This window comes from Varanus komodoensis, unplaced genomic scaffold, assembly GCF_004798865.1.
Source record: "Varanus komodoensis strain SLA01 unplaced genomic scaffold, ASM479886v1 scaffold5, whole genome shotgun sequence".
NCBI lineage: Eukaryota > Metazoa > Chordata > Lepidosauria > Squamata > Varanidae > Varanus > Varanus komodoensis.
In genome coordinates, this window is record NW_025336087.1 from 5,731,053 (window position 1) to 5,757,915 (window position 26,863).

Genomic DNA, 26,863 nt, shown 5'->3' on the forward strand with positions numbered 1-26,863 from the left:
GACATTGGGAGCTAGGAGAGCTCCATCTGCGGTTTCTGCTCTGTGATGGTCCACTTGCCTAAAAGCCAGTCGTCACCAATGGCGCCCCATCCCGCATGCCTTAATATTCTTTTTCCCATGGTGACCACCTGAAAGGAAAAAGGGGAAAGTGACTCATCATTCAGAAATAGATCTCACATTTGCGGAAGTTGAAATGGGGTGGCTCGGCTCCAAGTTTCTGCTTCTGAATAGGCTTCCAGCCTCAGAGAGGCTGGAGAGAGAGATGATGATGAGTAGAAAGATGCCTTTGTGATGTCACAAAAGTCTCCCTGGAGTCAGAAAACGCTCCATCACCACCTGTTCCTGCATCATACAGCTTCCGTAGGGGACAATTAGGGGGGGGTTGTGTGGAGATCATAGATCAGAAATGAACCATACGCTTATTAAAATGCAGAGGAACTAAATCTTAATCAAAATGAGCCATCGTTACTGCTGTGTGATAAACAGCATGCCTTCCTGTGTGGTGTACATATTGGCCACCACCACGCGTGAAGACAGCAAATATTGGTACAATCCAGTGTGCCTTAGGCTTGCTAGCAGTAATCTTTTAGGATATGATTGTTGCTGACAGACAACATAGCAAGACAGACATGTCACTTGGCAAGGACCAAATGCTTGTCTAGCAAATCAGCACAAACCATCCTGTGCATCACTGATGCTAACACACAGGCCTATTTAAGTAGTAAGTAACTACAATGTGACTTTTGCGTGTGACAAGCTTTCGTGCAGTAAAGAGAATATACTAGGACATAGAAGAACCTGTGTCACTGTGTAGACAGTGTGGCCTAGTAGTTAGCAAGGCTGACCAAGGTGACAAGTTAATAGGTGATGCCCTCCTGGCCGTGAAGCTCACTGAGCTGGTCACAATCTTGGGACTAGTCACAATCTTCCAGTTAAACCTACCTCTGAAGGTGGATAATTAAAAATGGAAATTATTGCATAGGTGTCAGTTAAGAATGACAGGGTTACAAATGTGGATCGTCTTCTATTCTATTGCCAATTTATTGCTTATTTAGTCAAAATGATAGCAATTGCACCCAAGACAGGCAGACTCAGGGGAGCCCAGTGGTTTGCAGAAGTACCAAAAGAATCTTTAGGGGGGAAATTTCTAAAGGAAGAGGATTTCCCAGGGCAGTCAAGGAAGACTGAGCATCAGCATGCTTAGTAAGCATGGGACATTCACTGACTGTTGAAGGGAGGGAAATAGAAAACTAGAAAGGGACAGGGAATGGAACAGAATGTCCCAGACAGAAGCTTTCCACACTGCAACATTTTGATACAGGTCCCACTTGAGGCCTGTAAGCAAATACAGAACTCATTTCACTGCGTGATGTTCCCAATTTAGCCAAACCACCACCCTTCCTACAGCAGAAGGAGGTGTCAGCAATTCCAGGGGAAGTCTTTTCTTATTTATGGGAGGCAAAAACATACGAAGTTAAACATGGGGAAACTCCAGAATACCCCAGTGAGAACTGAGCATGCTCTGTGTATACCAAATACTGACTGACAGATGTAGTGGGAAGGTGGAAGATCTGGGAATGAAAGGGAGAGTATTGTGGAAGATGGCATTGCTGCTTGGCTGGAACCCTTTAGGGGAACATTCCACATTGCAACATTATGCTGCCGATTCAACTTTCTAATAGTAATGCATAACTTCAGAAATGTGCTCCTCGTCTATCCACTTTCAGTAGCATGCGTTATTCTTGAGAATGGTTGAAATGTGGTTGGGTTAAATACTGTATATAAATCTACTACAGGAAGAGAAGGCAGCCCTTGGGAAGTATCCAGAGCTGCCAATATTCCAGCTCCAAACACATTGTTCATGTGGGAATGACTGCTAGCAAAATGGGAGTGTAGAATATACCAGGATGCTACCCAAACCTACCACTTCCAGAATAGGATGGTTCAGCAAAGCCTTCTCCACGACCTCCACTGACTTGCCCCATTCCAGAAGTGGGGGTGTCCGAGAGTTTTCAGTGGTACTAGCAAGCCCCGTGTTCCCATTGAGCTACTGGCTGAACTTTTGCTTAGCCCAGCAAAAGTTTTGGGCACTGCCCACTTCATGCCAGTATACAGAATCACATACTTATTTCTGCATCCATCCAGTCCAAGGTAATAGTGACGAGTGCCATGCTAAAAAAGTTCTTCTGATTTTCTCCTAATGTCATTCAGTTGGATAAAAAAGAAATTAGGTTCAAAAAGGAATTCAGATAAATTTTTAGAGAAATCCTTTTGGACTGGTTTTGGGCTCTTGAGCTTACCTTGCTCGTGAGGCAGCGGGGGAATGTGCCTAATTATCCCAGTGCTCATTGTGCAATGCCTCTTGGGCACCCTGCAGTCTCCTTAGCTTCCCACTCTCCCATTAGAGCCAAAGGGAAGGCAGAATCGGGGCACTTCCCCCATTGGGCTTTTCGGATCAGGGACTGCAGGCAGCCTGGGATGTTGCAAAGCCATAGAGAGCGAGGTGTGCAACAGACAGAAAACACACGTGAAGCACTCTTGGGTATCTTGCTGTGCTTAGGTAAGCTCAAAAGCCTGACCAAAGGACATTCAAACTAAATTACAAAATGTCCTGAGAATGAGGATGGAAAATAGAAATGGCTTTCAAGAGGGAAGAAAAGTCTCAGGAAGTTGGAGGGGAGATGCTAGCGAAGAACATGCTCTGCCTCCTCCCTAGAGATGGCTGCCACATTGTCCGCCCAAACACTGCCACAGGGAAGTGACAGCATTCTAAGCATCTGCCATAGAGACAAGATGTATCCTCAATCAACTGTCAGGAAGTGAACATTTGGAAGACAGTGGGAAAGGTGCTGAACCCTGAAGAACAACCAAAGCTGAGCCAAACAATTACAGAAGGCATTTTTCTCAAGAAAAAAAAAATCAGTTTTCTCCCCACACATTTCCAGCAATAAATGCTGCTTGTAGAATTTGAAAAAGTGGGGCCAATCTGCCAAGACAGTTGATGCTGTTGCAATACATGCTTGGAAGCACACACACAAAATACCCTTAGGACAAAGGAAAAAAGCTGTGCTATAACCCTGTGCTACCTGTGAGAAACTGTGGGAGAATTTGTCTTCCTCCTGGAGAAGTTCAGTAAAATAATCTTTTGAAATTTTCTCTCCACAAACAGAGTGGAGGATTTTCAGAGGCTGCTTGCTGCAGCTCTGCTAAGGTACCAAGGCTCCTCCATACACAGTGGCTGGGTTCCAACAACACAGCAAGCCATGTTTTACCATTGATGGTCTGTTGTGCTGTCTGAATTTGGTCATGGTAGTTCACCTTGGTAAGCTTTGTATTTGGGACCCATGTTTCTCTGCACTACCACTCCTTGTTGTGTTCACTGAATCTAGCATAGTTTCCATGATCCTGGTATGCAACTACCACAGAGTCCTCTGGAAAGAGCGGCAACCGCAGGAGTGGCTCCAGCCATCCAGCCTCCATGTGTGGACCAATAAAGAAGGGGCAGGCAGCATAAGCAGGGAGTGATGCACCTTGGGATTGACTTCCAGGCACAGTGGCTGAAGGGATGTGTGCCAACAGTGGGAGGACTGAGTGGGGAGGATGGAAACCACAATAAAATAGCAACCACTCAATTGCCTGTCAGGTAGATCTGATTTTTTAAGAAAAACATGAATAATGGTAACCATGTAGTAGTGCTTGTCATGTTGTGTGAATGCAACCAGCTGGAGCATCATTTCACCCACAAACATGCATTGAAAGTATAGGAAAAAAACATCTGGGTGATTAGTATGCAACGGTGTTTAAACTATTATTGATCTTATTTAGGTAGCCTTGAGTACACACTCTTAGAAACTGCACAGCATTGGCTTCAAGTGTCAGGTTCAGTAGTCACTTCCACTGTGTATCCATGGGGATAACATGTGAGGAGAGGGAACACTCCAGTCCTGCTCCTTCTCTCGTCATGTTTTCCCACCCTCCCCACATGGAGGGCAGGTCTGAAGAACACAGCCTCCTGTATCTGTGGGGGCTCACTGTGTGATACAAAATTCTGATTTTCCAGCCTTGTAATTCACAAGGAGACCCTCCATGGATAGAAGGGGTCCTCTTCTCTTCAGATTGCCTCCCTGGATGAGTTGAAGGAAATCATGTGATGAAGGAGAGGGTAGAACTGGAGCATTCCTTCCTTCACAGGTTTCCTATTCAGGTTGAGGACACCTGAACATAGCATAGGTAGTGCCCGAATGGGGATTATGAGACCATAACCAAGTGGGGAACCAAGTATCTGTAGCACAGAATTTTGCAGTGAGATGCAATTCCCATATCCGCTCACACATTTCATCTGGCTTCATGACATTTGCTTACCCACCTAACTGACATGATGGATATGTTGTCCCCTTCTGTGGTTTCTGCCCTTCATGACGAATATACAGGCAACCATTGTCTATATTCAACTTTTGCACATGTCTCAGAAAAACAGAGGACTTCAGTGAAAAAAGTAACTCAAGAAAATGAAGTTTGACTGTTATTGCTAATTGCCAGAACCTGCCTGCCATTATCATGTCTTCAAATACATCTGGTTGTTAATAATTAAGAAAAAGTAAACAGAAGCATGGTGAGCCTGGGAGTAGTTATGTTACTTCAAAGAGATCTGTGGGAGGCTGTTTCTGTGTCACAAAAGTAGTAGTAATTTGTGAATCAAAGGGTGTCATGAATCATTATGATATATATGAACCAAAATCCTGTTCTTTGAAGTGCTGTATAATTCATCTGTCTGGAAATGCCAGTCAATGAAGCAAACTTCCCTCTATCAACAGCAGATGTTACCAACCAAATAGTTTTATTAGAGTTAGGCAGGAGAAAACCATTAAACTTACAAGTATTGAAAGGAAGAGAGCACCTGAACGACATCCACCTCTGCTTACTGCCTTGAAACCATCTCCTCCGTTTCTCTTGACATGTGCTCTAAATTAGTCGGTGATGCATCATTCATACTTAAGTGTAGCACAAATCAAGAGTGGGCAGATGCTTTGTGTGGAGAGGAAGGAGAGCTGCCAGCTCAAAGAAAAGAAGGTGGTTTGCATTGGCCACGAATTCTAGAAAGGCCTCTTTCTTTGGCTTCCATTGAACTGAGACCTAAGCAACCAGGTTCAGTCCCCACTCAGTCCCAAAGCTCCCTCCCTTTGGCCAGTCATTCTCCTTCAGCCCAACCTACTGCACAAGGTAGGTGTGAGGTTCAAGAAGTGGGGGATGCATGTCTCTCCCCTCCTCCGTACACCATGGTGGAAAGATGGGGGAATGTATGTACTCATTAGCTAAGAGTGGAAGGCTGGTTAGGGCATGCTGGGAGTTGGAGGAGTTTTGTCTAACATGCATAGGATTACAGCCTAACTAACTATAAGAAAGTCTATCCAGAATCTCCCCAGTGTGGGGGAAATTAAGAAGCAAATTGGGGTTAGAACAGTTTTTTCCAACTCCTCCAGATAAGTTGGACTCCCACTGCCAGCATCTGCCAGTCTTCCTATATAGCAGTCCAATAGCAGTCCAGTATAGCTGGAAGGGTGCCAGGCTTCTTGGAGAAAGGGAATGATCTAAATTTAAAGGACAGAGTCTTTTAGTCTCCTCCTTCCAGGGTTAAGGCAACCTATCAGATGATGAGTGGCAGAGCTGTGACAATGCTCAGTAAGAGGTCCCTTTTCAGAAGAGGATATTTTATAAACCCATGTGATTCTGGACAGGGCATTGGAAACAGAAGATACAAGCATTGGGTGAATGGCATTTAGAGGGGCACCAAAATGAAAGGCTTGTAGGAGCCTCTTTAAATTGCCAATCAAATACTCCTCCAATAGAGGAAACCTCAAATTTCATCACATACAGATGGATGGAGACATTGTTTTCTGATACAGGCTTCTCATGGGGAAAAATAATATTAAGTTAAAGCAAGAAGACAAATTCCAGACAGTTTGGCATGAGTTTCTGAAACTAAGCCCAAATTCAAATGTATCAGAGTAAACAGTGGGGTATGCAAAATAAGTCAATAAAAGCACTTCTTTTTTTTTTCTTCTCCTTTCCTTTTTAGTATTGCTTTAAACAATGTTAATTTATTTTTACTCTCAATTAACAGGGAGATGGGATGAAGGGGAAAGTTGGATAACTATTGCCTAAAATATCAGGAAAAAAGTTGAAATAAAATTTATAGCTTTTTAAAATGTGTGTTAAGGAGGCTCATGGTTAACAGGGAAAGATCCAAATGGCTTAAAATTGCAACACAAATAGACAGAAGAAAAACAAGTGAACTAATGAGAAAAGCAAAAGTTTTGCTTCCTGAATGACTCGTGAATTGATTTTTCATTTCATCCTCCCCTCACTAGATACACAGAGGCTTATGCAGCTTTTCACAGCAATTAGTTTTAACTGCATTGCTGCCCACTTGAGGAATAGTTCCTTGACATTTCTGTGAATGTAATATGACTTCACACTGTGTTGAGTAAGCAAACATGATGGCCTTTAGAATAACTTTTCAGCACTTAAGCGTGGCAGTAATAAACTACTTAGCAGAAATAACTTCTGCACCTGTGTGCTTTTTCCTCTCACACTACTTTTTGGAATGGAAATGTTGATGATGGATATCTCAATTAGTTGGGGAGGAAATCTTAGGCCCTCATTAAATTCATCCTCTAATACTCTGGGATCCAGCACTGAGAAGCTTGATAAAATACGAACATGTTAGATTTATAGGAAGACAACAGAAAAGTTAATTTTAAAAAATAATCTCTTCCCCTTGTCTTTTCTGAAAATTACAGATGGCATCTGCACAAGACACCAGGTATGGCCAGAAGGACACATCAGACCAGAACTTTGATTACATGTTCAAACTGCTCATCATTGGCAATAGCAGTGTTGGGAAAACATCGTTTTTGTTCCGTTATGCTGATGATTCTTTTACTTCAGCTTTCGTAAGCACCGTTGGGATCGATTTCAAAGTAAAAACTGTTTTCAAAAATGAAAAAAGAATTAAGCTACAGATCTGGGTAAGTAAATATATATATATTAAAGGACCATTTGAGGACTGCTTGTTGATGATAACTCACCATATTTGTACTTTTCTGCCAGGGCAGATGGACTTGTGGTCCAGACTTATTTTCCTTTGTTTTTCCTTGCATGTCTGTTGGCTGACTGGCTTGACTCAACTTCTAGCATCTTGCATCTAATCTGGTGTAGATTACATGGCTTCTCTTCTAATGGACTTATGTGAGGATGATCCAGCCTTAAGGCAGGGAACTGATCTAGCTCAAAGGTGCCAAAAGTGCTGGCCGCATGCAACCTCAAACCTTCTCTGATGCCTACCAGTCCCCTCACATCAGCTACCATTGAAAAAAGTGAGGGTGGGAAACCACTCTTAAGAACAGGTTATATATGAGGGGTCTTCAAAAAGTTTCTGCACTTTTATATTTTATAAGTATATTTTATATATTTTTTGCTGACGACATTACAAAATTGGTATAACGCTGGGAAAAAAGCATCACAAAGGAAGGTGACTATGTAGAAAAGTAGTGTAATTTGTTTTTGAAATTCTTAATAAATAGCGTTTTTAAAAGTGCAGAAACTTTTTGAAGAACCGTCATAGTTCCTGCCATAGAAGCCTCAATCCTGGAGTTTCCTTGAAAAGTTCTTGAGAGCCCTGCTTGAAGGTTCCCAGGGTGCTTGATTAGTTTGGGGTGCTTGGGGAGGAAAGAAGGCTTCAGCACCTTGATGCCATGATATTGAATGACTGCTGTTACTGCAAGAGCAAATCTTTTGCTCCTGGAATGTGCATGGAGGAGAAAGCATCCATGTGTTGTGAGTGGTGTGAGTTGATGTACATTAATGTGCAACCCCCCACAACCCCAGCAGATACCCCCTGTAGCTCTCAGGGCTCCACTACAGCTCAGGAGTAGATGACTTCTACAATTGCCACCCATGTTTGTTTATAGTGGAAGTGAATTTGGAATTTCCTTCAAGTAGGACTTACTCTTGCTCCATTGTGCCATTAATGGTACTTTCCGATGATCTGAAAAGCCTGTTTCTGCACCAAGCTCCTCCTTGGTAGATCTTTTGCAGCTTAAGAGCATTCCAGGCATCTTGGGGTGGGGAAGATTTTAACAAATCATAGTTAAGATTAGCCATACTTTGTCCAGGTCAACAACAAACTGTGCTTAATCAAAAATGCAAATGTAAGCTTTGGAACTCTTCCTTGCAGCTTGCAGCTGTGCTGGAAGGGGAAAAGGAAGAGGATGCACATTAGCCCAGGTTCATTCCCAGAGTGGCAAAGCCAAGTGAATGAAAGGGCAAACTGTGCTTTGATCCCATGGGATCATCAACATCTCTTGGGCCTTTTAAAATTCCCTTCCATGAAAAATAATATTTCATTTACTGTAATGTCAATCTGTGAGGTTGATTTTATAATACAGTGCAAGCTGTTCTACATGAAAAAGTAACTTCCTTACAAACTGCAGTAATAACATGCTAGGCCTTTTGAGGATTCTTCATGACTGCCTTGTAATACAGCAGTACATTTCGTCTCCGTAAATGAGGAAATGTATGTCTTTGACTGTGAATGGGCTCTAGGGTGCAAGGAGGGGAATGCTGGGACAAGCATCTTAGACACTTTCCTGCCCGCACATTCCTGATCCTGCTGTTTCCCATGTATTAGAATCTGAATTAATGCAACAGCATTTTTCTACCTGAGTAACCTTCCTTCACCATTTTGTTCCCTGGAGATCAATATTCTGGATGTCAAAGCAAACATGACTCTAAACTTGTATCTAGCAAGTAGATTTTTTCATTTGTATTCTAGAGTAGCTGAGGGTGGGGAGAGGGGGGTTGATCCATATTTTAAATGCTCCCCTATCCCCCCACAGTAGGGGCCCAGTCCATATCAAGGACTCTGTGTTACTCTAGAGTAAAAAACAAAACAAAGCACCAGATGGAGGGGAAGGTGCAACTGCTAGACTCAGGTTTAAAAGAAATATCTGCTTTGGCCTTAAATTTCCCATCAGGACAAAAAGACACCTTCTCTTTATTGAGTTATCAATATTGGCTGGATTTGCTTGTAATTTACTTATTTATTTGTGCAATTTCTATATTTCTAGCTATTATGAAAAATCCCTAATTTGTTCAGTTTAACTCTAGCTTGTCTGCATGTCTGAAACCATAACAATCAGCTAATTAGAGCCAGTGGTTGAGAGTGCAGGAGTGGGACTTAGGCAGTCTGGGTTCTAGTCCCCACGCAGTCACAGAACTCACTGGGTGACTTTGGTCCAGTCACAGACTCTCGGCCCAACCTACTTCACAGGTTGGTTGTTGTAGGGATATGATTGATAACAGCAGAGGAGAATGTCATAAGCCATTCTGAGTTCTTTGTAAGAAAAAAAGATGGATGATAAATTTAATAAGTAAACATGGTTTGTCTGAGACTAACAAATTACAATCTGAAACCATGGTTTGAAGTTGGCTTGTTGGTATGAATTCCCGGTGGTTTGCTAATACATCTGCACTCGCTATCCTGACTTGATCCCAGTATGTTGCTTCACTCTGCTCTCACTGGCTTCCTGGCTATGGAAAAGCGAGGAAAGAAAACAAAATCACCCAGATTGCCCTGAAGGAAAGAGATTCTCACTGGTGCTCTCACAGGCTTCTCCTTCCCTCCATCCCTTTCATTGTGCCAGCCTGTCCACTTACCTGTGTGATGGGATAAAAAACTAAAGGCCATGATGGGAGCTGAAAATGACAGGGTAGAAACCCTAGCATATCTGGAGGGTGCTTGTCTGGGGAAAGTTGACATACCAGATTCATCTCTGAGCCCAGCACGCTCGGATCCTGCTGATCCTGGAGCTACTTCTGTGCCCAACACACCACACTGCCTCTGAGGAGGAGATTTACTGGAAGTGTGTCTCCTCAGAAGTCTTGTCATTGCAAAATGAATTGCATCCTGGCTGCTCGATATGGCTGTCCCCGTGTTCAGATGTAGTGCTTTTGCGCTAAGTGATTTGTGCTGCACTTAAGGCAGCCAAAGTCAAATGGGATGATGGCTGCCTCACAGAGGCTACTAATGAAATGAGATATGGATCTCGAGAAAGCCGTTTTGGTGAGCAGATCTCAGATAAATGGAATGCATGCCCCTCAGTTCATAAGCTGCAATGTCAGCTGTATTATTATTATTGAGTGTGTAGGAGCCATACTGGTAGGCTCACACTGGATTCCTCTGTATTACTGTCATCCAGCTGCCTTCTGAAATAGAGCTTCTGGACCATTCATTTAATTTTGCAATCAAATTCTAAGAGAACCACACGTCGTGCGCAGCAGTATGTACTGATGCATTCAAGTGCTTGTAATTTGCATAGCAGATTGTCCGGGTACACCAGTTTTCTAATTATCTGTAGCATTTTCTGGTGGTAGAACCATAGTTCCTACTTAGAAATGGAGTACACTGTCCAACAGAATGTATTTGGTGAAATACTAGCTTTCTGACTGATTGAAGATGGTTCATATTTTGTGTTTGCACTGACTTTTGCAATTATAGATTCTAGTATGTTTGAAAGACATGTGTAGGTCACTCTGAAACCATGGGCATATATGACTAAAAAGAAGTTAACCATACATTTTCTACCCATAAGGATGAGCTTCCTGCTGGTATTAAGATTTACAGAATTGTTTGAGGTGGTTTCATTACAGCCCCGGGTAGCCTTTGAGGAGAGGCTACTTCCCTCCTGTGTCATTTGGCTGATTTTAGAAGCCATGGTGTGATGGTACATTTTGAAGGGCAGGAGCTTGTCCTGACACGTCCAGGAAGAGTCCAACATTGCAAGCAGCTGCGTTAATTTGTATCAACAGATAAATTCTAGCAGTTTTCATCTCCATCAGAGCAGGTCTTTTGCACACCTCATGAGCTTTAATTGCCCATTGGAAACCAAACCATCCAAAATGCATTATAAAAGGGTGCCGTATATGGTTGCTGGGAGAATTCGTTTCACTCCAGGTGTTGTACAGTTTGCACCTATACTCCGAGAGAACGGGGAAGCTTGATAGGGGGCTGGTGGCATCAGCATCCCTGCTAGGCAAAAAGTGTTGCACTGAATCCTAACTCAACTATACAACTTGGAAGAAGTGATGTAAACAGGTGAGGCATAGAGATGATGAAGATGCATTTGGGGAAAGTGTTAAGAGTGGGAGTCTTTATGCAGATGCAAGCAAAGCTTGGAAAAAACCATCTATCTACCTACCTACCTACCTACCTAAAGCTTTTATATACCATCCATTACAAGCATCTCGGGATGGTTTTACAATAAAAGCAGCACAAAATAACTATCTCTGTTGGGATCTGCCTGAACATTTCCCAGGGTTCGGGTGTCCCTGTTCACAGCTCTTTTGCATGTGCAGGAGCTCTGGTACATAATACAGGAGCGCCAGCAAAGCAGAGGGTTCCTTCTGTCTTCCATGTCAGAACCTGCTTCACATTCACAAGGAAGCAACACATCTCAGCCTTCCTAATTTTGCCACTTACATGACTGGCCCTACCATAAGGCAGAGTGAAATGGCTGGTTTGGGATGACATGAAAAAGCAGCAGGTTTGTTTGGTATTGAATTATTGTGAACCACCTGGAGAGCTTTGGTTACTGGGTAGTACAGAAATGATGTAAAATTATTATTATATTGATTTTTTTCCTGCTGGGGAGGTATTTATTCTGTCCCCAGTGCCAAAATTAGGTGGCTGATCTTATGTTCTGTAGACCTTGACATAGTGGGGGTTGGGGGGAAGCTGCCGTCTATGGTTACAGCTGGGGTTTAGGGGCAGCCCAGTCTGTTTCATGCCCCATTCCACCCCACGTCTGCCCTACCCACTTCACATTGGCTTCAACAGAAGACGGTTCCTACAATGAACTGCAATGGGGTGGGGGAAAATGGGGGTGGGTTGTGACTGATGAGGGAAGGGTTCTACACAACTGCACACCTGCACACATGCACTGCAATTAGGGTTGAGAAGAAAATGTGTGAAAGGCTTCTTCCAAGCCTAATGGCAACACAAGAGAGGATGTTATGTATGTGTGTGTATGAAAGTATTCATATATTTATGCCATCGATAGCCTATATTTTTCTCCAAGGAGCCCAGCGTTGCGTATATGGTCCTCCTCCTCTCCATTTCATCCTCAAAAGAATTCTGGGATATAGGTTAGGCTGAGAGTCACTGAATGACCCAAGCAAATTTCATGGTCGAATGAGGACTAGAACCCAAAATTCCGGAGTTCCAGTCCCACACTGTAACCTCCACTACACAATGGCTGTCTGCAAATCCATATATAGTTGACCATCTGAAAGAGATCATGGGAGCTATGGATCCAGTTCTCATGATCCCCACAGTTTATTGACGCCTCCGCGGGTTACAGTCCTACTGGCTCCAGGATGCCAGTTCCTGCTCCATCCACAGCTTTGCATGCTGTCCAAGCCCAGTGGGGATGGTATGCTGGGAATGGGTAAGAAACCATCCCACAGACCTACAACATGGCCTGGGATCTGCATGGTTAATTAGCCAGCCTAACAAGCCCTTCTTGCTGGGTTTGGACATCTAGGTCTCTGGCACCCAACAAGGGTAATTAGAGAAATGACCCAGCACATGCAGGGTTATTAACTCCCTGGGTTATTAACTCCTCTTACACTGTGAAAACCTGGCCAGAGAGAGTGGTGGTTACTGGGGTTGGCTCCACCCACTGCAGGTTTTGGACCTCTGCGTTGCTGGCATGTGGCCTCTGGCAAGTCCCTGCCAAGCCAATGCAGCCCTTGGCCCATCAAAGTTTTCCTGATAACTGTCCGTAGGAGTTCAGCCTGCATTTATGAGGGTTAAAAAAGTGGCAGAGGAGGGGATACACTGTAGGTCTCCATCCCAGGGTCCCTGTCTTCCCTGGCCCCAAGCTCGCCATGTCAGGTGGCAAGTTCTAAAGTGAGTAGTGGTCCCCTGCCTTTCCCTAGAACCCTCTGCCTGATTGGGAACTTGGCTTTTCCAAGCGGACTAGAGCAGAATTTGATTTCTGACCTTACTGCTTAACAGCCTAATAGTAAGAACTGGGAAGGGTGGGGCTAGTACATGTGGAGGTCTGCCTGGACGCACCTGCATGTGTGCAGGTGGAATACCTGTACAGGGCTCTTGTCATGCTCTTGTCTCCCTCTTTCTTGATTTTAAAGAGATTATAGATGCTTAGAAAGAGGAAAAAAGGCTTTGATCTTTAACTGAGAAGAGCACATGTTCAAATCTAGACATAGAGCCCCTCCCCAAAAAAACCCTTACAGAAACATCAAACATTTTAAAAGGTCTATTAGTGACTGAAAGGCTTTATTTGAAGTTTCTGTGATGTTACATTAAACAGGTATTTCAAAAGAAAGACATTGCACTTCTTCCAAAAATAATTAATCACATTTTTGTTGGACAGATAAGGGCTGAGACCCAGCGGCTGTCTCCTTTGCTCAGTTAATTGGAAGTAATTCTGATTAAGCCAGTGGTGTTGAACTTCAGGCTTGCAGGCCAAGTCTCACCCTCCTTGGGTCAATGCCTCCAGGATTCTGCAGAATGTCATGCCCCCTTCCCCTCCCCCCCTCCCCAGTCACTCATGCAAGGAGTTTCCAGGTGGTGCACAGGTCTCTTCCCTATTTGAAAAGATTGAAATGCCTCTCCTAAGAGGCAGCATTGACTTGACAGTAAGAGAGGTAAGCTAAAATATTCTGGCATTTTGGCTCTACTCCTTTTGCCTTCGGCCTCTACTCCCACTGGAAAGGAATTACTGAGAGCTTGGCCCCTTGATCAGAAGGAGCCCTACACAAACAAGTGGGTGACTATGAACTGGATGGAGGTGAAAGTGGCGCTGGGAAATTACTTCTCCAGATTTGCAGTATTGGACGTCTGTGTTAGAGACAGTCTATTTCCGATCTATTTCAGCTTCCTATGGATTCATTCATGATTTTTCCATCCTGTTTCTGTATCAATCTGCCATTAAAAAAAGAAAAGCAATGAAAATTTGCATTTTATCTTAATTTCCTACAAAATAGGCATTTCTGCATGAATTATAACCTAAGGTAAAAATAGACATTTTGATATGTCTTTTGAGCTAAAAAAATGTATCCCAAAATCCAGTAACATGCAAATCAAGAGGTAACTGTGTGAACATTAGTTCAGGAAATGCAAATCATGTCCATTTGCTTTGAAAAATGGGAACTCTCAAGTATCCTAATGATCATTTCCACATCTTTGAACAATGTTGACATCTAGTCCCCAAACCGCTTCTTAGAAGGCTTTACAAAGTAAAGTAAAGGTGTCCTGGGAGGCACTTTCTGAGAAAGAGCTGTAGCTCAGCAGTAGAAAACGTGTGCATGCAGATGGATTCAGGTGCAGTCCCTGGCATTTCTAGCTGAAAGAACAATGTTATAGGTGATCAGAAAGAAAAAAGTCACCTGCCCAGATGTATGAAAGCCTGGGGCGGGGGGGGGGGGGCAGAAAAATGGAGTGGGCACTGGACACACACAGAAGAAATGTGGAAAGACGCACCCTCACAGCAAGTTTCCAGAAAGCCTGGAAAATCAATGTGAAAATAATCACAGACAAAGGCCATGTCTTGTGTCCTCAGTGACTAGTTAAAAGCTTATACGGATTTCCAGCTACAGTATATTAGCAGTGTAACCAAGGGATGGCAGTAAGGGAAATGGAGCATTCTGGAAGAGGGCAGGCTGGTGGGTTGGCTGGAACTCTCGACAAGAGCAAACTGCATAAATTGTGCAAATCAGTGACAAAGCGTTGGAGACCAATTGTTCTTGCTTTTGTTATTCTTGTTGCAACTTGAGGAATAGGCAGTCAGCCTCTTCCTCCATGGTCCCTTGCAAATTCTGCAGTTAAGTTTTGCATAACTCGCAGAGGAGAGACCCAGATTTTGCATAGCGTTCCTTAGCTTTCTTAAACAAATGAAATACAGAAATTGTGGCCTGTTTTAAAACAGAAGCCTGGGTGCTGGCTTGACTCACATCGGATAATATTGGTGCTGGAATAGAGTTAACTGAATAAGGCACAGGGGGCTGAGTTGAGAACATCTGCTGGACTTTCATTCCCCCCCCCACACACACACACACACAATTGGACCCCCTGTGCTTTCAGCCTTCCACTGGTCTCCGCTGCACAGTCCAATGCAGTTCTCCCCCCACCCCTGCTTCCCACATAGAACATGGGGTATTTACCAAGACCATGGCAGGGCAGGGGGCTCATTCCTGCTCTCTGTTAACGAATCTTCAGCAAGGGCCCTATTTTCATTTTCTTTATCCAACGCTAGTCTCTTTCTCCTTTTTGTTTTAAAAAATTTCATATGAAGCTTTCTTTCCAGATACATTTCAAATTTTCTTTCTATTATAGAGCAGACAAGTTGCCCTTTTGGTACATAAATGCCCTCCCTGGCTTGAACAGGGATGCTCATTTACCATTATCATAGCTGAGAGTCTTCATAAAAGAGCTTTCAGAGAAGCAGCTGAAGCAGCACTTCCAAAAGAGTGTTCCAAACCTCCAGATTAAGGCCCAGAATCTGGAGCAGCGTGTCAACTCAGTTAACCCATCCCAAAATGGCTTGTTGAAGTGATCAAAGACAGTCAACCACAGAGCCTTTGATCGTGTCTATAACTCCCTCCTGAGCAGCTGATGAATTTTATGCTGGGATTAGAGAAAGAAATGTAGATCAAGGGACAAAAGTAATTGTAACATGTTTTGCACTGGAGCAAGAAAGTGAAGATGGATTTATGTAAGCACGAAGTACAAAACTGCTCGCTGAGTGAATAACCAAGTTCTCCTTGCTTTTTCCATGCACAAGAATTTGACCGTGGGGTTGCTTACTAATGCACTGTACACAGGGCCAGCTTCCAGGTTAGACAATGCTGGGCACTATCCAAAGTCCCCCACACCTGCAGGCCCCCATCAAGAGCCTTCTGCTCATTCACCTGCCTCTCGTAGTGGCGATAAGAAGGAAAGAGGAACAGTAGATGCAATCGTCTAGTTGTTCTTTGACTGCCAAGCAAGCAGGCCATGGCAACATTGAAAGCGAAGGTGGGGCACAATGCCAGTGAGCAGCAATGGTGGTGGGAAGGTAGACTCACTGGAGGAGCAGCATCTGTGCAGGATCTTACCTAAGGGACCTCAAAAATCCAGAACAGGCACTAATTGTACAGAATTATAAGCATGGCCTACAATAAAGGTAGTGTGTATTGCTCTTCAGGGTCCCAACCAGCCTCGCCGTCTTCTAGGACATTCCATCCTCCTTTTCCTTATGTTCCATTCAAGGCAAAAGAGCAAATACCATCAATAATTATGCTTTCTCAATTCAGTAGGACTCTCATTTCCCCCCACACTCATACTATATTCAATCATAGCTTCTAAACAATTTAGGGCTCAGTCCTATGGCCTCCTGACATTGTCTGAGAGGCCACAGGATTTTTCAGGGTCCATACTGATGTCTTACACCCTCAGAGCTGAGTCTCCAAAGAATGAGTGAGGACTCTGCCTCCTCACAGGCAATGAGGAAAGAACCACACTGGGTGTACCCCATGAGATCAGAACTGGGCCCCCAAGAGGGAAAAAGGGGCATGATGGGGGGGTGAGGAAGGGAGGATGTGGGGGGCACAGCATCATGCCGATTCCACTAAGCTCTCCAGTCCTCGTTCCTCTCACTAGCCATAAAGCCACCTAGATGAAATGCAAGTCATATGGCCTGGTGGCAGTGGAGATGGCCATGGCCATGACATGTGCTGGTACTGGATGCTCATAAGAGTTCAGAGGCTTAGGCACATCTGCCATGAGAGCAATAGGATTTAGGACCTGTTTCCCTATATTCCAGTAATTATTCTTTTACCTTCAGAACTGAATACATTTGTCCAATTAATCTAAACTGTCCCTTTTTGTAACCTGAGTCCCCTGTAATTTTAGTATGCTATCTTTTGTTTTAATGCTCTTGACAAAAAAAAAAACCCGAGAGTCCACTGGGGTGTACAATCAAAAGAACATTTACAATTTATTCAGATATACAGGAAATCCATGCAGCATGTAGTAATCCCTGAAGGGACTATCAAGCTGGCATCTTTACAAGATGCATACACACTTTGGGGAAGGGTGGAGGACCAGGTGGGGGATCAGGTAGGCAGTTTGCTAAAGGAACAGGAAAATAAGATAATAGGATTGAATGTATTAAGACAAACAACATACAGGGACAGGCATGCCTTAGCATGTCTAAAGTAAGGCAAGCTTATATTAGCATATCTAAGGTGTAGCAGGGGGGCAGGACACAGAATCACAGAACAGTAGAATCCCATGCAACAAGGAGTCTCCTGCAACTAACACTCTTCTCTTCTGGTTCTTTCAAGCTTTGGTATCATTGCCACCACTTGGTCGTCCTTTTGCGTCTTGTTTAGTGTTGCACAGGATGATTTGCAGTTCTTCCACAGCAGGCTGCCCTCCAGTCTCATCCTACAGTAACAGAAAGTGGTTCAAGAGTTCCACTGCTTCCACTGATACAGGGTTATCTTCTAGTTCTACACCTGTCACTCTTTTCCAGGGAGTTTCTTCCTCATTTTTCCTTCCCTCAGGATTCTTCTCTTCTGCCTCAGCTTGCTGTTGCACTTCTAACTTCTGTTGCAGTTCCACCACGCTGTCCAAAATCTTTTCATCTTCTTTTGTTTCCTTGAGGGTAGACACTCACTACTCTGGTGCTCTCACCTTTTCTTCTAGCAGGCCTACTAACTTGCACGTGTAGGCCATGTTGGCCTTAAGCGGTAAAACAAATATAGCACAGGCATTGCAGGTCGCCACCACTGGGGAGTCTTCTCACTCCATTCTTCCTGCTACCTTTTTGATCGTAACTCACTGGGCCTGTTGTACCAACCACTACTTCCTCTTCCCTTCCCTGAAGTTAACAACAGAGTCCTACCAGTAAATGGGAGTGTGTTACAAAGAAGAAAACTAAGGCAGGAGAGGAAACTAAGGAGGGAGAGAAAAAGAAGCAAAAATGTTAGGAACCTCCCTGTTGACCTCCGCCTCTGCTGCCAGATTCTTGTTTGCTCTCCCAGATCACTCACTTGCTCCCTGGGAGCTTGGCTGGTTGTATCCCAAAGTCCCTAGACCAGCTGGGGCAGCTTCCTCAGACTCCTGCTCACCTAGAAGTCAGGAACCAAAACAATCTGATCAGGAATCCCACCTTAAGTCGAAAGCTGTTCTTAAAGTGTCAGGCTTTTAGCAGCCATATTATGGCAGAGCTTTCGCTCATTTTGTCCTGTCTGTTTTAAATTGCCCTGAGGTCTTTGATTTAAAGGCAGTGCTCAGATCTAGGAAGTAAATAGAGAAGGGACTGGGGGGGGGGGTGTTACCTTAAAGTGCTCTGGCTTGGCCTGGGGTGATTTGAATCATTAGACAAACAGGAGCAAGCACAGGTACCACTAGGCAACCCCAGATGAGTGGGCAAGTAGCAGCTGAAGTCCTGAAGGCCAGTCCAGATGCAATTTATGGGATAATCATGATTATTTTTTTCATGAGTGTTTTGCTAAATAATAGTTCTATGGGTGTGCTCTGAAGATGGTAGAGCGATGCTGTGGAAGTTTAACTCTGTTCTCCCATGGTCTTTTCCCAATTGCTGCCCCTGCACAACTGCTTTTAGACTTCTGAGGGCAGTAAAGTTTTTCTGGAGCTAATAATTTGAGAGTAAAGTAGGAGGAAAGGGTTAATCGCCCTCTCCATGAACATTTTTCTCCTCTACAGAGCATCTCAGCTAGCCTGCTAATTAGCAAAACAAAAACTGCAGGGGATTCTAATCAGAGATCTCCCATGTTTGGTTTACCCTGAGTCAATTATGTTTCAATATTTTAGTTTTAAAGAATAATTGCTGTTAAGAAGCATGTCCTTTAAACGAATTGGTTCTGAAATTATTTCTTCATCATGTGGAAAGGTTTCAAACTGAAGGAATAGTTTTCCGCCTCTTCTGTCAAAAAGTATTGGATCTATGTACATCTTCTTGTGCTCAACCTGCTAAAGGTATCCCAAATCAATTACTGGGGAAAGTCGAATGGGCAATGAACTGATGGCAATTTCCTGTTTGTTCTTTTCCTCAGTGAGGAGAACACAATCCTGATAAGATGTTTTGCAGCTGCCACTTAAAAAAGGGCATGTAGCCAATTTCCCCCAGTGGCAAATTCTCTTCTTCAGTTTCCTTTCTGTCCAATTTGTGTCAATTTTCAAAGAATTCCCTGCAATGCCTGCTGTTGTTTTTCTCTGTTAATTACCTGAGGCATTATTCACTTGCCTTACAAAGGGAGCAACTGATGAGACACAGACTGTATCTTCTTTGAGGAAAACAAGTTTGTTCACATCATTTGTTTATCATGCTCTGAAACAAATGAGTTGTTCTCCTGAGGGATGCTTAAAGGTTTCACCTGGTTTGCATTTCCAGGTGAGCCAGCCTGATTCCTACCTCCCAGAATAACTCAGAATGGAAAGTGGTTATTTTTTCCTTTCCCTACTTTGAATTTTTCAGTGCAGTTCTAGAATCAACACATCTGTCAGGGACACATAATAATGTGTGTTGCAGTTTAAAAGATGCTTCAAAAGACAAACTCAGTGTTCGGAATCCCCAATTTAAAGGAGGGGATGGAGCGCGGGGGGGGGGGGCAGGTGTCCAGGCTACAGCCGGCCCTCAGCAGAGCACTGGCAATGGACCCTTACTGTACACCCCACTGCAGAAGGTGGTTGGGCTGCACCTCCTGCCCCACCTGCCCATTGTCACCACTGCCTACCCACCAGGTGTCCTAGCTATCTGCCTCACCCTGCCAGCTGCCCAGAGAGGTGACCAATAGTCCTTCTGCTGCTTTTTACACGTGGGCAGTAGCACTTCTCTTGCTGTGTGAGAAGTGTCAGAGTTTCCCCTGACACTTCTCACACAGCAAGCCCATTTGCTGGCAAAAGACCTCAGGCAACTCAGTATGTGGCCCCCTGGTTGTTGTTGTTTAGTTGCAAGGTTGTGCCTGACCCACTGCAACCTGATGGACAACTTTCCTCCAGGCTCTCCTGTCCTCCACCATCCCTTGGAATCCACCCAAGCCCACACCCACCACCCCAGTGACTCCATCTAGCCACCTCAACCTCAGCTGTCCCCTTCTTCTTTTGCTGTCAATTGTTCCCAGCATCAGTGTCTTCTCCAGTGAGTCCTTCTTTCTCATTAGGTGGCCAAAGTACTTGAGTTTCATCTTCAGAATCTGGCCTTCTAAAGAGCAGTCAGGGTTGATCTCCTCTAGCACTGACCGGTTTGATCACCTTGAGGTCCAAGGGACTCGCAGGAGTCTCCTCCAGCACCACATTTCAAAGGCCTCAATTCTTTGGCGCTCAGCCTTCCTTATGGTCCAACTTTCACAGCCATAGACTGCAACTGGGAAAACCAAAGCCTTGACTGTACGCACTTTTGTCAGCAGGGTGATGCCTCTGCTTTTTAGCACCCTGGTAGGCAGTTTTAAAAGAATGCTTAGCCAGTACTGTGAGATGCCATGGCTGGGGACAGGGAGGCTGGCTCTGGCTAGCATCCAAGAGGAACTGTGGCAGTGGGAACTGGCTGTCACATGCAGCTAATGAGCAAAGGGGGAACTATAAAGCTGACCAAGGCCAGAAGAAGGGAGGTGAGGCAGAGAAGGCGGGGAGGCCTTTGTGTGAAGCTGTACAGCAGACAGGCAAGTTTTGTTTCGGTTGGACTAACCGGGTCTAGGATTAAGTTAGACCTCATCGACCTCCATGATGAGCCAGCCAGCTTTGGTTTAAAGCCAAACTGGAAAAATGCTTAATGCTTTCAAAAAGTACAGAGAGGCTAGGCTAACTCTAAGGGGTGTTATCTGCAATAGCTTATCATAGTTGCATGTTGACTAGCAGTGATATAAACCAATCAGAAGTTGCCTTGGGGTGGGACATGAACAATGATGGCGCAGGAGTGACTTAAGGACATCTTGTGCCTTCATTGGCCAGCTCCTACTCGAAAAGTTAACACCTGAAGTGTTTTAATTGTAACTTTAAATAAACACACACACACACAGAGTAAAAACCCCATAGCTGCTGTTTCAGTTGCTGCAGTTTGACTTAACTGTGGCTGAAAAGATTAAATATGTCAGCCTTCCACATTTGCAGGGTTTAGGGACTCAGGAACCCTGTGAAAGTGGGAAAACCACAAATATCTCTAGAACAGTGGTCTCAAACTCAACTGACCTGGGGGCCGCTGGAAGTAGAGTCTGGGTGAGGCTGGGCCGCATCAAGTATTCCACCCCTGCGGTGGGGGTGGGCCGCTCATTCTGCATCACTCCAGGAGGCCGGCCCGGGCGCCGCCGGCGCTTTGAAGGCCGCAGGGCCCCTCCCCCGTGCCCCGCCCCTCCCGGCAACTGGCCCGCGGGCCGCGAGTTTGAGACCCCTGCTCTAGAGTCTTCATGCCCACTGAGAGACAAAACACATGAGTGCGGCTGGCTAGAAGCAAGACAAAGATCAGGGCCTCCTCAACGAGAGTCCCTAGAGATATTCACAATCTTTCTACTTTTACAGGGGTTCTGCACCTCTAACACCCACAAACACTAACCGCAGGTAGTGCTCACTACTATCCACAGTTGCATGGATACAGGAGTCCTACTGCATTGTGAGAAGGGGCAGCTGCAGGGGCTGCTTGCTCCAGCCCAACACTCCTTTTCGGCAACCAGGTAAGTCGCACGGAAAGGGCTGGCAAGAGCGACTGTGCTGGGCTCGGGGGCAGGGATGTGCCCTTGGAGCCCCTGGGCAGCGATGTGGCGAGACAGTCCCTGCTGCCAGGCCTGACTGAAATAAGCTCTTTAGGGCAGATTTATCTTTTAAAATTCCTTAGATCAAGGCAGTAGGACAGAATGAATGAGCACAATCAAAACCAGTGTGGTCTGGAAATAGATCAATCTGTCCATCCCTGGCATACAGGCAGTGGGAGAAACAGCTTATTGAATTAGCTGGTAATCAGTTTAGTTCATGTCGTAATCTTTCTATAGCAGAAGTAGAACAAGTCAGGAATTTTGCAAAGAAATTGCAGGCTAAAATCCTATATTTACCTAAGTATAAAGTTTGTTGGAGAAGGTGGTGCTGGTGGTTCCCAGTGTCCTACCTTTCAACAGCAGGTAAGAGGGCTGTCCAGCTCCCAAACATAATATTCCTGTGTTAAAAGCCATCCTCCATTGCCTTATTCTACCTGCCCTCCATTACCTTCTCTGCCAGCTACAGTTTTCACCCATCTTCTGAACAGTGAGATGTCAAACCAGTGTTGAACTGTTCACAGGAGACTAACCATTGAAGGTTCCTGGGGCTAAGCCTTCCAGAGTTTACCTGCCTTACAGACATATTGGCTAATGCTAGAAACTATAATTTGGTGATGAGTGTTTAGGGATCTCAAACAGAAAATTGTCATCACTTTAAGGAAGTATATTTCTATGATTATTTGGGATAAGCCATACGTCTAGGACTGATATAAAACTGACATGGGTTTGTAGCATATGCAGGCGTGTATGTGTATATATGCATGTGAACTATTATCCCATTCCTAAAATTTTGAGGAACTTGGAAAGACTGATGCAGCAAGGTCAAGGAGAAGGCAGGAGTTTATTTGCCATACTCCATCCTTAAAAGACTTTCAGGCCCCAGGATCTCCTAGTCCAACACGGTTGCATTGCTATCGTGCAGCAGGACAAAACTACCCCTATTGCCTTGCAAAGGATGCCAACATAGCAGTATTAGAGAGGTACACAAAAATCATTTATTTCATAAATCATGCAAGCATGTCAAGTTCATAATCTTGGATCTTGAGCAGGGATACTTCTTTGGAAGAAATATTTGCAAATTCCCAAACTTGTGATTGTATTTGAAAAAAATGTGTATTTCTAAAAAGTGTCCTTTAAAATGCACATTTTTTAAAAAAATGCATTTTCACAGCTTAGTCAACAGGGGGAAGGGGTGCACTTATGAAAAATGCACACAGAAAAGTACACTTTTCTCATTCAAAATACACTTTTCCACTAGAGCTGGGAAAAGACAGTCAAAAACAAAAACAGGAGCAAGATGAAATAAATGTCAAAGTGATTTTTGCAGAAGTTAGACAAGTTCAAAAATCATTGATTCTGCAATCCCTAAACTAGATTCACACAGGCCACTATGTCCACCATCAGAGCTGCACAGATCAATGGGAATGTATTATCCATTCTACGTATAGTGGAGAACATGCTTTGGATTCAGAAGTTCCCAAGTACAGTTCCTCATCTCCAGTTTAAAAAGGAGCAGGTAACAGGTGAACTTGGCAGAGACTTTGGAGAGCCACTGCTGGGTGAGGTTAGCAATACTGGTTGATCATTGATCTGACAGCATCCTGCATCTGTATGATGTGGTACGTTCTGTATTTCAAAGGAAGTATAAACTGATAACTGCTGATGGTTCAGCATGGCACAGATTCATTCAGCCATGTGATTTAACTGTAGCTGATGGCTGTATCAGTTCTTAATAGCAGTAACATTATTGTCCACCATAAATAATCATTTGTTTATTGGGCTGTAATGTGCTGTGTACAGTCATTAGACTGGAAGCCTAAGGGGTGTGGGGGAGCTATTGTCAACATAATTTAAGCACAACTGTTTCAAATTAGGAATTTTAACTGGTGTGTCAAGATGAATTGGTCAACTGGGGTTAAGATTAGCATTGTTGTCTCTGGCATTCATGTCCTGAACTTAGTTCTGCTTCCATGATGTGCTGCATCCCATCATGCCGCAAGGCATTTGGAACATGCACAGTAAACAGACAATTCCGGCAGACTTGCCATGAACCATCCATTGCTTTGCTGCTCTGGGATGATGCGTGTCACGAGCCCAGGGCGCTCTTGAAAGCACTGCTTGTCACTAACTTACCTCAGTCCTGACACCCCTTGTGTAATCTGTCTCATTAAGATCTGCAGCATTGATTAGGAAATGGTAAATGAATCTGAGAATGCCTGTCCTTTGGAAGCCGCCATTCTCTAGAGCTTTGCTAACTCATTAGGAGATTCTGACTGTGGTTTCCGTGAACTACCATCCATACAATGAAACCCTGAGAACCTAAATTTGCTCACTGCTGATCATGGGCAATACTCCAGTTCCCATCAGCAGGGGAAGTGTGCAATGTTTCCTAGGGCAAGAACGGGGCAGCAGATGATATCGCATTGCAGCTGTTCATTTGCAATTCTGAAAGAGACAGTAACAGAGTTAGGCTGCAGTCTGTGCTGCACTGGAATCAACAGGAGTTTTGCCAGTTGTTTATGGTGGAATAGGATTACACATCCTTGAAATGACTCCTGAAAAAAGTGGAAGATGAAAGTGCAAAGAAGGACTACAGCTGCACATTAAGAAAACAAAACTTATGGTTGCAGTAGGATTATGCAACTTTAATGTGAACAATAAAGAAATTGGAACTCTGGAAAATTTTTCATACCTTGGCTCAATAATCAATTCAAAGAGAGACCGCTGCTAAAAAAAATTAGAGACTTGGTGGGATGGTAATAAAGGAACTAGAAAAGATAATAATGTAACGATGCTTCATGGGATACTGAGGCAAAGATAAGCTACACTCTTGTATTCCTGATCACTATGTATGATGAATATTTATTCTTAGGAAATTTTGTATACCTGGATGCAAGTGATAACCCCAGCACAACCCTGCCATGCTAACTCATTTGGTAACAGCCAAAAAAGGGCTTTTAAAACATTATTATTAAAGGCAGTGGTACGGGATACTAAAATGACCACATTCAGGTTCAGCACAATCTAAATTTAGCTGTTGTAGGACACTGTAGCAGTTAGCTACTGAATTTCAGTGACACCCTGGTAATTATTCTGGTAGTCACTTTGTGGAGGGCAGCACATGGGCATGTTCTGTGCATGGAGAAGAAAATGGAGCCAGAATCCTGGAAGGTTGCCCCCCTCTCAAGTATAGGATGGCCCATGAACTTGAATGTGAGATTTGATCAGTGGTTTGGTTGGGCTGTCTGTGTTTTATGGCAGCCTTCTCCAACCTTGTGCCATCTAGACACATTTGGACTGCAAGACCCGGAATTACAGTCCAAATGCCTCTGAAGGCCACCAGGTTGGATAAGGCTGTTTTATGGTGTCCTTTTAGAACAGGAATACCAGACACAAACCACTGGGCTAATATTGCTTGTTAATCTTGGCATTTAATTTCTAACCCCATCTCTTCTTTTTGTGGCTCAGCTTCAGAGTATGGGTTTTCTATCTTGGAATGCTGTAGTTTGAGAGAAGCAGGCCCAATTCCTACACAGACCGGCAGACATATATCCTATTTTTATATAGGATGTTCAAGAATAGGCTGGCATGGACATGGTAGGCATGTCATGAGTGGAGCCAGCTGCAGCTGGAGACCAGACTAGATGGCCAGGGAGGCCCCTTCTGACTCTCTTTCTATATTTCTATGTTTTGGGGAGCACAGCTATGACGGCTTCCATACTGAGCTCCTGCACCTCAATATTAGCCATTACACCACTAACCCTTCAAGGTTAGTAAGGACCCTTACACAGAAGGGTCGTGACCCAACCCAGCTTAAGCATATGCATGAATTTAGTTACCAGATGCAACACAGCATATCGCCTTTCACTGAGAACAAGCAGCGGACCATTCAGCCCAGAGTGGTTGCCAGCAGCTCTCCTGGGTTTCAGATAGGGCTCTTTCTAGCCCGACCTGGAGATGCTGCGGGTGAGCTGGCATCCTTTGGCAGGCAAAGAAGGAGCTCTCTCACTGACCCGCAGCCCCTCCCAGGTGGCCCTGGGGTGTGCCTGGGTGAAGTCAGGTATTCAGATGGCTGGGGTTGCTCAAGGAAAAGGGCACAGGCCGAGGAGAAACCCGCAAGGGCTGTGCATCCATCACCATGCCAGCATCTGCTGCCTCACTCTGACTAATGGAAGGGCTGTCCTTGGTCCCTGGAGCACGTACCCATTGAGTAGCCACTATTGCCATTGCTACATTTGGGACAGAAAATGACGGCAGGAGATGACTCAGCTGGAAACCATCTTCTCAGATATCAAAGGCATTTCCCAAAATCTACTGTTTTCTGTTTCTTCTGCCTACTTGCTGGAATTGGAATAATGAATTCTATACCCTTGACGCTGCAAGGCTGCAAATTACTTTTATTTATTTATTTGGTCAAGTTTGCTAAAGTGATTTATTTCTGCTGAAGTTGCTAATGTCTCTCCAATTAAAGGAAGTAATAAAATTCCATCCCAGCTCAGAGCGGCTGTTCACAAAACGCCGGGCGGGCGCTGACTCTGGATGCTCATTTGGTTGGAACCTGCTGCTCACATGTATAATTGATGCATTGTGATTCCTGCAGGGAAGTGCAAATCCTTAGGGTGAAACGACATGCTTTGTGTGCAAAGCCCAGCTGCCGTTCCTCCTGTGGAGAAGGTCTGTGCAGCTGAAGGGCACTGGGCAGGGAGCCGGTGTGGCAGCAAGGTTACAGTGCTGGATGGTGGCCCACTCAGGGGATGACTTTTGACCGGTCAATGACTTTCCCATCTACCCACCAACAGGGTTGTTGTGAGGATAAAACGCAGAGGAGGGGGGTCATGGATGCTGCCTTGAGCTCCTTGGAGGAAAAATGGGATAGAGCTGTAATGGCAATAAAATAAATCATAGAATGCTTAATAAGAATAAGTTAACAACTCTTCTCCAGATGCTTGCAACCCCCACCCCACTCATCTCCTTTCCCTGTTGCCTAAATTCCAAATCAAGGTTGTAGTGAAGTCTCTGATCCCAAACA

At 44.4% G+C, this 26,863-nt stretch overlaps 1 protein-coding gene across 1 annotated transcript in view; it reads left to right on the forward strand.

The window, feature by feature from the left end:
• Window positions 1–6,800: 6,800 nt before the first annotated feature.
• Window positions 6,801–26,863, forward strand: part of RAB3C (RAB3C, member RAS oncogene family) — a 101,512-nt gene continuing 81,449 nt past the window's right edge. Inside the window, exon 1 of the mRNA XM_044446513.1 lies at window positions 6,801–7,028. Coding sequence (XP_044302448.1) covers window positions 6,801–7,028 — 228 coding nt within the window. The remainder of the gene's footprint in view (window positions 7,029–26,863) is intronic.